Source organism: Cimex lectularius, unplaced genomic scaffold (genome assembly GCF_000648675.2).
Source record: "Cimex lectularius strain Harlan isolate CLEC.00 unplaced genomic scaffold, Clec_2.1 scaffold10, whole genome shotgun sequence".
NCBI lineage: Eukaryota > Metazoa > Arthropoda > Insecta > Hemiptera > Cimicidae > Cimex > Cimex lectularius.
Window position 1 is genome coordinate 1,957,878 of NW_019392665.1, and position 13,770 is coordinate 1,971,647.

General features: G+C 33.0%; 3 protein-coding genes and 1 non-coding gene across 9 annotated transcripts in view; 2 read left to right on the forward strand and 2 right to left on the reverse strand.

Moving 5' to 3' along the window:
- Positions 1–1,181, reverse strand: part of LOC106667410 (zinc transporter ZIP11) — a 109,337-nt gene extending 108,156 nt beyond the window's left edge. For both annotated transcript variants that reach the window (XM_014395344.2, XM_014395343.2), the window contains exon 1: positions 888–1,181. In XM_014395344.2, coding sequence (XP_014250830.1) covers positions 888–995 — 108 coding nt within the window. In that variant the 5' untranslated portion in view covers positions 996–1,181. The remainder of the gene's footprint in view (positions 1–887) is intronic.
- Positions 1,182–2,812: 1,631 nt separating this feature from the next.
- Positions 2,813–4,420, forward strand: LOC106667293 (uncharacterized Golgi apparatus membrane protein-like protein CG5021). 5 transcript variants are annotated; one of them, XM_014395155.2, is made up of 6 exons: positions 2,813–3,006; positions 3,273–3,337; positions 3,400–3,634; positions 3,700–3,825; positions 3,896–4,039; positions 4,137–4,420. In XM_014395155.2, the coding sequence occupies exons 1-6, from the start codon at positions 3,004–3,006 to the stop codon at positions 4,197–4,199; spliced, it is 636 nt and encodes a 211-aa protein (XP_014250641.1). In that variant the 5' UTR covers positions 2,813–3,003; the 3' UTR covers positions 4,200–4,420. The 5 variants fall into 5 exon arrangements, with proteins under 5 accessions (XP_014250641.1, XP_014250642.1, XP_014250639.1 ...); XM_014395156.2 differs by having other exon boundaries at positions 3,712–3,825; XM_014395153.2 differs by having other exon boundaries at positions 2,819–2,927.
- Positions 4,421–6,367: 1,947 nt separating this feature from the next.
- On the reverse strand, positions 6,368–6,460 carry Trnai-uau. The gene is given in 2 exon segments: positions 6,368–6,403; positions 6,423–6,460. It is a non-coding gene; the product is annotated as a tRNA-Ile (tRNA).
- A 1,470-nt stretch (positions 6,461–7,930) lies between these two features.
- On the forward strand, positions 7,931–13,412 carry LOC106667453 (eukaryotic translation initiation factor 3 subunit E). Its single transcript, XM_014395414.2, has 9 exons — positions 7,931–8,136; positions 11,519–11,638; positions 11,702–11,863; positions 11,924–12,046; positions 12,108–12,340; positions 12,417–12,534; positions 12,726–12,937; positions 13,002–13,236; positions 13,300–13,412. Exons 1-9 carry the CDS (start codon positions 8,047–8,049, stop codon positions 13,327–13,329), a joined length of 1,323 nt encoding a protein of 440 aa, XP_014250900.1. The 5' UTR covers positions 7,931–8,046; the 3' UTR covers positions 13,330–13,412.
- Positions 13,413–13,770: the final 358 nt, after the last annotated feature.

The window sequence follows — 13,770 nt, forward strand, 5'->3', positions numbered from 1 at the left end:
AGAGAGAGAGAGAGAGAGAGAGAGAGAGAGAGAGAGAGAGAGAGAGAGAGAGAGAGACAAACAGAGAGAGAGAGAGAGAGAGAGAGAGAGAGAGAGAGAGAGAGAAAGAGATCGAGAGAGAGTGAGAAAGAGAGTGAGAGTGAGAAAGAGAGTGAGAGTGAGAGAGAGAGAGAGTGAGAGGGTATGTGTTGTGTGTAACGTTTATTTGCTCTACTAATTAACTTTAGATTTATGCTATATTTAAAAATGCCCTAACACATTTTTTCTTGTAAAGAATATGTCGCTGCCCTATAATTAATAAGTTACTACTTTTCTTCTACGTTTAGTTGTTTATACACTTGGTATTGTAATTAAATAAATAACATATCTACGTACCATTGTTAATACGGTCTAATATTGACTCAACCGTAAAATAATTTACTATATTCTTATAGATTTGCAACTAAAGAAGTTAAAAAAAGTTTAGATAGTAATTTAGTTTAGTAAATTGTGTAGAATTGTTTAAAGAAACTATTTTTCACAATTTAAAACAAATCTGGTATGTTGTAAAGAGAGGTTACTGGTGTTTTGGCAAGCCTGCTTTTTTTCTAAATATTTTATTTGATTTTTATGCAATAATAAAACAGAAAATGGATTGATTCTGGTATTTGCAAATGCCTTAAATCACAGGGGGGAAAAATAGAAATTCTTTTTGAATGGTGTAACAAAATAATAATTTCTGCTAGAAAAATTTAATTTAAAACTAGTTCATAGATTACAATCAGGCAAAACAGTGTTGGCATGCCTGATTTTGAATGACAAGAAAATCGATGAAATTTAATTTTTGATTATCTATGAAATGGTTTATACATGAAGATAGATTATGAAACATAGTCGATAATACAGACCTGGGTCCCTTTGAAAAATACTACAGTCAAGGCCCCCGCTGCAGTGACAGCCCATGTGAAAAGAGTTCCAAAAAGAGCCTGGACGAGTGGAGTGTAGCCTTCCAACATAGCGAATTATTGTACAGGAGCTACTTTCAGAAAACCATATCTGAACGGAATATCAGTCCTTCTTCGATTTTTTCGGCGTTTTTCAATAACTGTACACACGGCCAGATGTTTACACTCGTCCGGCTTCGATGTATTCGCACTTCACATGGCCGCTGTTGACATTTAACTGGGGGGGGCTGGCCTCTCCGTTTGACAACAGTCTCGACTCCGACGTCAAGCACAGTGTTGTCCTATCAAGTGAGATTCGCAAAAACTACTAAACGTAACAGCAAAGAAGAAAAAAACTCTAAATTACACAATAAATGGTGTCTGTAATATACACTAACTGGAACAGTCTGTAAAGCAAAGACAAACGTTTGCTCTGTAAAGCTATATCCGCAAAGGACAAATCACGGAGGGGGCGAAATCAACTGCCGATTCCATCGTAATTAATGATTCATTCATGTACTATCTACTTATACTACCTACAAGTCATATAAAACTTTTAAAATAGACCAAAGGATGCCGATTTTTATATTTAATTGTATTACAAAACTGAATTTTGAACATTGTACAAACATTTATGTCTAATGGCTAATTGACCAAATTACTTATTTCAATTAATTATTCTTTCTACGTGAGGTCTGTGTGAGCAAGATCCCGCCCGTGACACTAACCTTTTTATCTCTACCAAAAACTAATATAAAAAGCATAATTAATTGTACAAATAGTTTCTGCACATGTTAACAAAACTTAGGCATCTAAAAAATTATTCATTAAAATAAAGTTTGCTGATCCTTTTATTACTGGTTTCCGACGATCTATTTCTAAGTTCGTGGTAACAAGAAGGAATCGTAAAAGATCAACTTTAAAATCATTGTGTCTGTATCTGTTTTAAAAACTTTAAGTTAATATTACTAAAATATTTTATAATGAATATGTGATGTTTTGGTCCAGTAATTTGGACGTTACCGTCCATTTCTGACTATCATCGCTGTATTGGTCTGCCATATGCGTTTCGGCACTTAGCCATCTTCAGTGTAGTGTCTGTGATGACTAAAATCATAGTGGTGCAAAAGTATCCTAAGTGAAATAATTGAAAAGTGACAAAATAAAAACCCACTAGTCTGACAGACAGCAGAGCGAGTACGTGCAGACCAGGATGATGAGTAACGACCAAATTACAAATATACTATTGTAAAATATTGAATAATGTACTAATTGCCTTGGCTCCGTACCGAGAGCGAGTAGGCATAGAATTTAAGAATGGTTCTCGGACACGTAACCGAGTTTAAAGGGAATTTTTTATTGTATATAGACGTCAAAATATGTGTATTTATTACAGAGAATGGGGAGAGGCTGATGGTGGAATATTTATAAAAGTACCCCATCGACCTCAGTTAGATTAGTTCGTTATTGTATGTAGGTCGATGAAAGAAATATTTATTACTCCATCTAACAAATACATTAATGCAATGCATATGTGGGAATGTATTTATTTGCGTGAATGCGCGTTGTAATATTTTGCATGCGCTTGGGGCTGAAATTACCAAGTTGTCGGATGCCCCATTTAAAAAAAAGCAATGTACTAATATGTAACATATTATTATTATTGTAGTGGTTAATGGGGTGGTTTTCATTTGTTTTATTTTGAAAAATTTAGATATTTTTTATAGGATTTATTGATTTTTTAATAAGCAAATTAATTTTATTGATTAAAAAAATGTAATTGATCGAATGAAATTACATAAAAGAACACTAATTAATTAATATGGAATGATTAAATTTTTTGTACGAACTAGGTTGGCTGCACTGCTGTCAATATAACACTTCCGAGTACTGTAACCTCTCTCGAAGGTTCTATTGAAATGACAACCAGTCCAAAGTTGGCTAGTAGGTCTCCTCTGTTGAAAAACAAATAAAACGTTAATAATTATGATGGACGGATATAACGTTAGTAATTTTTAAATTTAACACTTACAAAGGATCTTTCTGAATATACAAAAAAATCAACTTATACGCCCATAAAATGGTTTGTATTCGTGTCTATAAGAATCCAAATCTAACTGGTGCTGGGGTCTAACATAAATAAATTTTGTAAATTATTCTTTTCAGCTTTAAAATACAAATTGAAACTGGTTGGATAACTATGAAATTAAGTTTTTATGTGTTTTTTACGTAGTTTTTTTATGTTCTTCGATCTGTGTTTCTTCTTTATATAATTAGTCAACAAGTATTAAAGCACATATAGAACCTGTAATATTTATTGTTTGTATTAGCAAATTTTTATGTTTGCAGGCACCGTTATTAGGTGATGACACTATTCCATTTGGCCAGGAGCAACAAGACCCCAATAAATTGCCGTATGTGTTTTTAATATTTTTATATTTGCATGGAGATTTTAAGAGGGAAAGAATTGTTTCAGTCATCCTTATGTTACAATGTGCCATGTTGGATTCAGAGCGACGGCTCTCGTCGCGTATATGTTCTGCGGCTTGTTCAGCACAAGTTTCATAACTAGTTTCGTAGTTATAGTCCTGCTTCTCTGTGCCGATTTTTGGACAGTGAAGAACATCACAGGCCGGCTCATGGTGGGTCTGCGATGGTGGAATTACGTCGACGATGAAGGCAAGTCTCATTGGGTCTACGAGACGAAAAAGGTGGGTTGTGGAAAATATACACTCTAACGTGATTTAACAAATTTTAATTATCTCTCCCTGCCCAGGGGGACTTGCAGAATATGGTGAACAAAACAGAATCGAGGATATTTTGGACGGCGCTTTTTGCATTCCCGGTCATATGGGCATTGCTTTTTCTCATTGCAATTTTCAGCTTTAGCCCCAAATGGCTTGTACGTATTTTCAATTTTACTCGATCCCATGTGCAGATTACTGTTTTTTTAATAAGTTTATTTTTTGAAGATTGTTGTTTGGATTGCTCTTACATTAACATCGGCGAATCTTCACGGTTACATCAGGTGCCGGTTTGGGTCGAACAATGAAGACATTAAAACGACCCTGTCATCTGCAACATCTACATTTTTCAGGCAACAAATCCTGCAAAATGTACCTCTATCCAAAATTTAGCCAAATAAATTAAATTTAAACATTTACATTTATTGTTTTTTCTTTTTATACAACTTTAATTTTTTATTTGTTAAAGGTAACATCAATGATGGATGCTTCGACTAAACAACAAACGCAGCCTGCCACAAACATCGTATGATCAATTTACATTCTTTCGCCATGCTTTTCAATTTGTATATAATTATTTTTATTCCATGTAAAAATATGATCCTTTGATAAATCTGATATCTGGTTATATAATGTAAGCTGTATGTATAATAAATAAGTAATATTGTTTGTCACAAATTACAATATTGATATGTATATTTGTATGTATGTTTAGAAAGAAAATTGAAATTTATTAAAAAGTTTTTTCATGCATTTCTTTCAGTATGATTAAAAACATTTGTTCCTTCAATAACTGTTATTAATTATTAGGTAAGTAATTTATTGACTTTTTTCATTCTCTGAGAAATAACATTAAAAATACTATCATTATTTAAATTTTTATTAGATTAACCTTATAAAAAGATATATCATGAACGATTTCATTAAAGTTTCTCACAAAATACATTATGATTAGTAATTTGTTGATAAAACTGTAATTTAGTTTAGTTCCATCGTATTAGATATTGACTAAAAAATAAGATTTGATTAATATCAGAAATTTTTGAGATCGATCATGTGAAATACTGTGACTAGAGAAAATATAATAAATAATTTTAAGTTTTGTTGGTTTTAAATTGTAACTACATTTTTCTAAATGAAAAATTTTGGAGATTTTTTTTTAATTTAACCCAAGAAAGTCAGTGTTTTGTTTGCCACTTTCTAAAAATTTTTAAATATTTAACCAAATAGAATTAATTAATAGAATAGATTAAGAAAAAACTTTTATTATGTAATAAGTTTACAGTAAGAATATTATTTATTGATTTTTTTCCAAAGGTGTTTAACATGTCCTATCTCAATTACAATAATCATTCATGGTATTAAAAGATTGTCTAACCTAAATTTGGCCGGTCTCAAGAGTTTTCAAAATACTACTGGGACCCCCCTACAACTACTCTAAAATAGTAATAATAATGTTTTAATTAATTATAAAGAAAAACAATACAAAAACGAGATAAACAATAATCTGTTAAGTTTACATACACAAATAAATACCAAATACAGAAGTAATATATAAATTGTAATAAATAAAGTAATATAATATATAAACCTTGATTAAAGTTAAATTCAAACACCAAAAACTTACTATATTTTAAAGCAGTACTTGTATATGAATAAAACACCAATTGTCTCTATTTAACTGATCAAGATAAAAATCTCTGGTCGTAATAAATTAAATTAAATTCTGCCAGGATGGTACATTCACCTAGAAAATACATTACAGTTTCATTGACATTGTAGTTGGATAGCGAACGAGCTAATTATAATTTTCTTCTTATAATGTTGTTAATTTGTAGGTAGCCTGGCAAGGTGATCCCTCTCCCTTCATTCACGCCAATAAATACATTCATACTTAGTAAAAATCACACATTCGCTATCCTAAGTTAACCTAATTGGATTCTAGTCAATTCTTGAGATTCTACACAGACCGTGTTCAGATACGCTTAGCCATTCATGCAAATAAATACATTCACACAATTGGTTTTTAAAAACTAATCTATAACGATCTAATTACAGCTTAATTTAAAAACAATCCACAGTAGTAAGAAACTGTTGAACTATTTTTCAAATATTTAATGTTTTGAAGAATAGTAGCAAACAAAACAATTCCTAGTGGTAATTTTCGGTTTTAAGTTAAAGAGCTTTTTATCCATTTGTACATTATTTATCTTGCACCTAACATAATAAAAAAAAGTTTTATGCTGTTAAAAAATATTTTTCACGCAAGTAACTATTGTTTTAATAGTTTTATATAAATAATTATTAAAATTAATATGTAGGGTAAATTTTTTAATATATTTACCATATCTTGGGAGAAATCATTGGAATATTTTGAGGATAAATTAATATTTGGAATATTCATTTTCGTTAGTTTGTCAATTTACACGACACATTTTGTTTTATTATTTTAAGTTAGTGTTTTTTGTCCATTTGAAAATTCTGCTGATAGAATAAAAAAATACTGTTTTATGGTGTTAACAAATATTTTTCATGCAAGTAACTATTGTTTTAACGATTTTACGTAAATAATTATTAATATTTTGAGGATAAATTAATATTTGGAACATTTATTTTCGTTAGTTTGACAATTTACACGGTACATTTCATTTAGTTTGTTATTTGAAGACAGTGACTGATTTTTCTGGGAAAAAAAATAAATGCCCCAGGTGAGGCTCGAACTCACAACCCCGGCATAGCTCACATAACACTGTCTTATAAGTACCGTGCGCTAACCAATTGCGCCACTGGGGCAGGCGTTCGTTTTCGCTCAGTTTGCACAGATAGGCCGGCGCGAGGCCTTCGCCCAGTCAACGAGGAAAACATAAAGAAAAATCTCGGAGTTTTTGTTTCAAAAATTGAAAAATGATTTTTCTACGATCCGAACTACTCTCACGTTCGGAAGGAAAGCTTTTTCCCCCCCGTTTTATCCTCATTATCATGTTGGCTCGGTCGGTACAGACTTCTCCAAGGCATTTGACACTCGATCATTCTGGTTTGATTGCTAAATCAAAATGTTATGTTGTAAATTTCTTGAATTGGCTACATTTTTGTATAACCGGTAGAAGACAAGGTGTAAAAGAGAAATCATTTAAATCAATTCCAATTTCAGTTACATCTGGAGTTCCACGGGGATCACATTTAAGCCCTTTATTATTTTTAAACTTTACAAATGACTTATACATATATATACAGAGAGAGAGTGAGAGGGACAGAGAGAGAGAGAGGGAGAGAGATAATAAATAGAGAGAGAGAAAGAGAGTGAGAGAGAGAGATAATAAATAGAGAGAGAGAGGGAGAGTGTGAGTGGGAGAGAGAGAGAAAAAAAAGAGAGAGAGGGGGTGGGAGAGACAGACAGACGTATTGATTGATTGATTGATTGATGATTTTATTTAATCCCGCAAAGTTATGTCTTTTGGACCTTTCTTACACTTAATGTGAGTTATACAGCTTACATTATACATTTATTTTGATTTAGACTCTTTTGGTCTTTTACAATCTATTTTACAATTATACTTTATANAGAGAGAGAGAGAGAGAGAGAGAATAAATAGAGAGAGAGAGAGAGAGAGAGAGAGAGTAAATAGAGAGAGACAGAGAGAGAGAGAGAGAGAGAGAGAGGGGAAAAAGAGAGAGAGAGAAAGAGAGAGAGAATAAATAGAGAGAGAGAGAAAAAAAAGAGAGAGAGTGAGAGAGAGAGAGAAACAGAAAGAGAGAATAAATAGAGAGAGATAATAAATAGAGAGAGAGAGAGAGAAAAAAAGAGAGAGAGAGAGAGAGAGAGAGAGAGAGAGAGAGAGAGAGAGAGAGAGAGAGAGAGAGAGAGAGAGAGAGAGAGAGAGATAGAGTTCAAAGACCTTATGTTTTGAAAAAAAGATCTACAAATACAAAAATAACCAAAATATATTTTAAGGGTGAAAACTTATGGGCGTCGGTGGCCACAACGTTTTAGGAGTTGACACAGCGCTCATCACTGTAAGGTAAAGGTCCAGGGTTCGAATCCAGCGGTCCTGCGGTACTTACACATGGCCTTTAAAAAAAAAACCTCACAGAAAAGATCGTGCTTAGAGTATGGTGTACGCTTAAAATTAGTACAAATGTCTAATGATTTGTAAAAGTATTTTAAAAAAAAGAGAGAATTGACGATGACCCGTGGTGTGTCGTCGTAAGTGGACGGCATCGAAAGAAACGATAATCGAATGAGAATGATCATCATTGATCACAGCCACTTAATCGATAGTCCACGTGTGGCACCCCTCGAGGCTGGACATTGCCGTATAGGTTGTATTTTTGTTTAATAATTTTTTTATTAATTTTCTCCGAACGGAAACTGGGTGAAAATGGCGAAATTCGACTTGACGTACGTCCTGGCTCCTTATTTGGACAAGCATCTCGTTTTCCCTTTGCTGGAGTTCCTGTCGGCGAAAGGGGTATGGCCAAGAGGCAGCATAGCGTTGTCTAACTTTTTCTGTTATTTTAACTTTATCTTTATACAAAATCATACAATAGAAAAGTTCGAGCTGACAATGTCAGTTTAAGTCCTTTTCCAAAGGTGGAACATGATAAAAATCCTTCTGGGATATACAATCGATTTTTGAAGATACTATTCACTTGTATACATATGCTTCAAAGAATGACATTTTAACTTGCATAGAATAAAAATAGAAATATATTTATCAAAAAACATTTTCACAATAGGGCTTAACCCCTTCACAATGAGTACACAAATATAAAATAATTAAATAACAAAAATGCAAAACAATAGTTAATAAACAAATGATTATTTGGAGATCGTGAGATGCTGTGTGTTCATCTCACGATCTCCAAATATACATTGACTACTAAACACCATACGTTAATAAATGATATGATACATATTATAGTACATTAACTGCACAAAAATGAATAGGGACACTTGTAATTTATTCTTATTATATTAATTTTAATTAATTTAACCGATATATTCTTGTTAGTTGGATAAGACAAAATAGAAAATACAAACCAAAAACAAACAACAGGCTTAAGAACAGTAAACACGAAGATTCCTCGTATTTTAAACATACACCTTTTCTCCTTTTCTTTCTCAATTTTAATTCAGTTGTATTCTCGTTAACCTCGGAAAGACATCATGAACCAGAAGTCCTCAATATTATTATGACAGTGAGTCATCGATTTCACCGCCAAGTGGATATCGCAGAGGCAGTTGGCATTTCTCAGAGGTGGTCTCCCGGCAGCCTGATTCCGAGAGACTGGAAGTGCCAATTTGAGGTGTGGTAGTGGATCTCAGCATATTACGACTCTAAGGGAGGACAGAAATACCATTGCTGCAAGACGGAACCCTTTCCATGGTGCCCGCCAGGTCCTAAAAGCAGTACAAGATGCTTTGACAAGGTCTTTATTGACACAAACATTTCGTGATTAATTTGTAAAGCCCTCACATTGTACGCCCTGTTGAGATGACCTGCAGCAACAGCCCACCGCCAGGAAATCAGGAGAATATGGTTCAGCGAACGCCTAGAAGAGAACACCAATTGGAATGCTGTTATGTTCTCTGATGAGTCGCATTCCTGTCTGTATAGTGATTGCAGAAGAAACTGTAAACCATTGGCTCTTTCACAATACACATTCTCGCTAATAAATACATTCACTCTCAACTCAAGCTAGGGACAAAAAATTATCAGTACTACATACAATAAATGTGTAATGTGTTCATATCTGACGTGTGGATTTTAAAAGTATATAGCACCTTAAGCCTGTATTCTCTTATACAATGCATGAAGTACGAGATGTTTTGGCAAGGCTTTTAACACAATTACGAATCGTTTGTGGGAAGTTGGTCTCACATCGTATGCCCCTTTGATACGGCCTGCAGCAACAGCACGCCACCTGCAGCTCAGGGGAATGTGCATCAAGCGCCAGTTGGAATGCTGTTATCTTTACTGATGACTCACGTTTCTGTCTGTACAGTGAAAGCAGGCGCCGAAGAGCCTACCGAGAACAGAGTTCCCAGTTCGTGCTCCCTTAATGCAGTTTGGAAGAGGCGGAGTAATGGTCTGGGCTGGGAAATACACTGGGGGACGAACTGGACCCCATTTTGTTGAAGGCAACCTCATCACAGTCCGTTTTGTTGAAGAAATTATTGAGGAATACATCCCTCAAACCAGGGATCTCATTGTTGGATGACAATGTCAGACCTCATAGAGCCAGAGTTGTTCATAAATGTTTAGAAAACCTTTCCCATTGTCTCCAGACCGTTGCAGAGAACGTTTTTTGATCACCATTGACCTGCAACAACTGAGTGCAGTATTGCACTATGGAGTGAAATTCCTTATGAAATAAGTGACAACTTCATTAAAAGTATGCCTAACAAGTGCACAGAGGTTTGTTTAAAAAAAAAAAATTGTGTCCAATAAACAAAAATATGGAATTAAAACCTTTTATTTTGTTATTTTTCAAAATCCCTTAATTAAATATTACTTCAATAAAAAAAAATTAAAAAAAACAACAATAATTTCTAATAAATTTTAACGTAATTTATAATAAAATTCTAGGAAAAGTAATACTACAAAATTGGCAATATCCCTATTCATTTTTGAACAGTTTATATCACAACAATATACGTAGTCCAGAATGCTTTTATACTTGTCTAGATCTAATATTTGTAATTTACTGGTTGTGTTACATGTTTCATTATGTATATTTTATTTAAAAAATGTCTTTTATATTTAAATTTATTGCACTCCATTATATTATCTTTTAAATCTTCTGTTGCCTTACACACTGTCGCATATTACTTCCCCCCCCCATATATTGAAAAGAGCCACTTAACCATAGTTGCATCCCAATCTTGTTTTGTTCGAACAATCTCTCTAACCGAATTTTAAATTTAAAAACCACGGTGTATTATTAAGCTGAAAGTTAACGGAGTGGTAGAACAGACTTGTACCAGAGCATTGTTTTTGTCTTTTATTTTAAAATGTATGCCATTTTTTGCTTCCGAAGTTGGGATAAGAGCATCAATTATTTCTCCAGCTTGCCATAGCCTGTATTGCATAGATAATTAGAATCAGTTTTGTGATTGAAATTTTTCAAACTATGGCTCTTTTGAAATCTTAAAGGATAATTAACCTTCCCCCAGATATTACTTTCAGTTTGTCTTAGCTTAAGGCTCGCTCTTAAGGTACCAATTCACCGATTAATACATGCCGTTTTTGTTTGATTGCGGATCATACCAGGCGCATCCCATTGTCCATTTTTAACCAATCCGTAAAAATTAAGTTTGTGTTCGGACAAATTAAATTTTCCAAGAAGCTTGGACTGACTTCTTATAGATATAATCCCGAATAATCTCTAAGAACGCAGTTGTGGAATGTTTCATAATTCAAATGAAACTGGTTGAAGCTTGTCATTGAAAAATGTACCCAAAGATCTGACCAGGTTTGTCCATTGACTTTTTTATCTCAACTAAAAACCTTAATTAATTGTAAAAGTAAACGTTTACAATTACTGAATGAATATACTGGACCACAGTATGGTCTGGATGAAAAAGTCAAGCGGACCACGAAATTAGTGAATTTAACTTTTACTTTTATTTTATTTTACTAGTTTAAACTATAGGAAAAGTAATGAAGTTATTCCTATCTCTCAGATTTATTCTTAGATAGATCAGAGGAGATTCCTAAACTATCATTTTTCTTCGTAATACTATGAAAATTCTAAAAACCTTATTATGTATTGTTTCAAATTAGATTAATCTCTTGTAATAATTGCAGTTTATTTTACAAATTATTTAAAGTTTGAATTGTGTTACAGATTTATAATAAGCAAGATATTCTACACGCAAAGAAGGATATAATAAACAGTACATTTATGGTCGACTACTCGCTCGACATCCTCAAGGGCGATCCAAACCCCGACAAAGAACTTCTCGAAGTAAAAACAAAAAATTTCACCGAACATGTTATTAATTTTTAATTTTTTTTTTTTTTTTTTAAGCAATTGGGAAATAGGAGGAAGGAAGTTCTTGCTGAACTGGAGGCTGTCAGGGAGGCAGCAAAGCCCATTACTTCTGTAATCGAAGATGACAATTTAATAATATACATCACGGGGCATAGAGACTCTAAAAAGTTGCTTACCTATCTAACTGAGATGAATAACGTAAAAACAAAACATTTATGCCGAAAATAATTCCCATTATAAAATAATTTTGAATTTTAGTTTCAATTTGATAAAATGGACACATTAATAAGGCTTAGCAAATGCTTATACGAATGCGGAAGTTATTCAAAAGCAGGGATTTATCTTTACTTCTACCTTCTCGTTATGCCCTCGACGGATAAGGTAAAATCAAAATAGAAATTAAAACTTCGTAGATAATAATTTTTTTTCCCACCCCCGACAGAATTACCTCACAGTGCTCTGGGGGAAGTTGGCTTCTGAGATATTGACCCAGTGCTGGGAGGCAGCTTTGGAAGATTTAAACAAACTCAAAGAGTTTATCGATAGTAATTCTTTCTCGACATCGCTCCAGAGCCTTCAGCAAAGAACGTGGCTCATACACTGGAGCCTTTTCATTTACTTCAATCACGACCAAGGACGTGATCTTATTATTGACATGTTTCTCTATAGGCCTAAGTATGTAATTTGTGTTTGTCATAATTTTGATTATTTCGTTCAAAGAATTTTTGTTAATTCGATTAATATTTTTTAGTTATTTAAATGCTATACAGACGATGTGTCCGCACATTCTGCGCTATCTATCTGCTGCCATTATTGTCAACAGGGCAAGAAGAAATTGCTTGAGAGATTTAGTTAAAGTTATTCAACAGGTGAAAATTTTGTTAATAGTATTATCTTAATTGCGTAAGCATTATTACATTAAACTTTGTATATGTAAACAAAAGCCAAAAGTTTAAATCAATAAATTACTGTGTATTTGATGTAATTTTGTTAAGATTTGCTGGAAAAAAGTATTGTAAATTTGGTAATTTTATTAGTAAGAAAACGATCTTAATTTTAGGAATCATACACGTATCGAGATCCAATCACCGAATTTCTCGAACACCTGTATGTCAATTTCGATTTTGAATCTGCCAGACAGAAGCTGCACGAGTGCCAGGAGGTTGTGTACAACGATTTCTTTCTGGTCGGAATTTTTGAAGACTTTGTCGAAAACGCACGTCTCATGATATTTGAAACTTTCTGCCGTATACACCAGTGCATTAGCATTTCGTAAGACTAATTGTACAAGTTTTTTCTTTTTTATTCATCATTCTAACAGATATTAATATTATAGCATGCTCGCCGAAAAGTTGAACATGATTCCGGAGGACGCCGAGTGCTGGATAGTCAATTTAATCAGATCCGCGAGGCTCGACGCAAAAATTGATTCAAAGCTCGGCCATGTCATCATGGGAACTCAACCGTTATCGCCTTACCAACAACTTTTGGAAAAAGTCGATACCCTTTGTGTCAAAACTGAAGCTATATTGTCTCTAATAGATAAAAAAGTGAAAGGAAAAGTTTTAGATGTAGGTTCTGAACATACATGTTGATGCGAAGTATATATTCAATGAATTTATTTTCTGTTTCAGACACGTTGGGGTGGACAAGATTTTAATTAAAGAAAAAATTCTTACATTCTTTAACATTGTACATTCTTCTCATATATTTTTCGTACAATTATTAAAAAAACAAAAACAAAATAGTTGAGTTTTTTTGCCATTTTCACTTCTGTATAATTGTTGAAATGCTGTGCGTTAATTTTGTAACATTCTTCCTTTGTATATTGAAGTATTTAAAAATATACAAAATATGTATATTCAAAAATTGAGAGAAAAACCTGTGTTTGATGTGATAGTATGTAAAATTCAATGTTCCTTCATATTCCTTTCACATTTTTAACCCTCATACTGCTCTGTAGTAAGAAAAGAAAAAAAAAGGACTGCGGTGGCGTTTATTTATTTATTATATACACGGGTGACTTAAATAAAAAATTTCATGTGTATGGTAAAATTTTATTTACATTTTATAACAATTTTGACATTATCACTTAACTATTATGA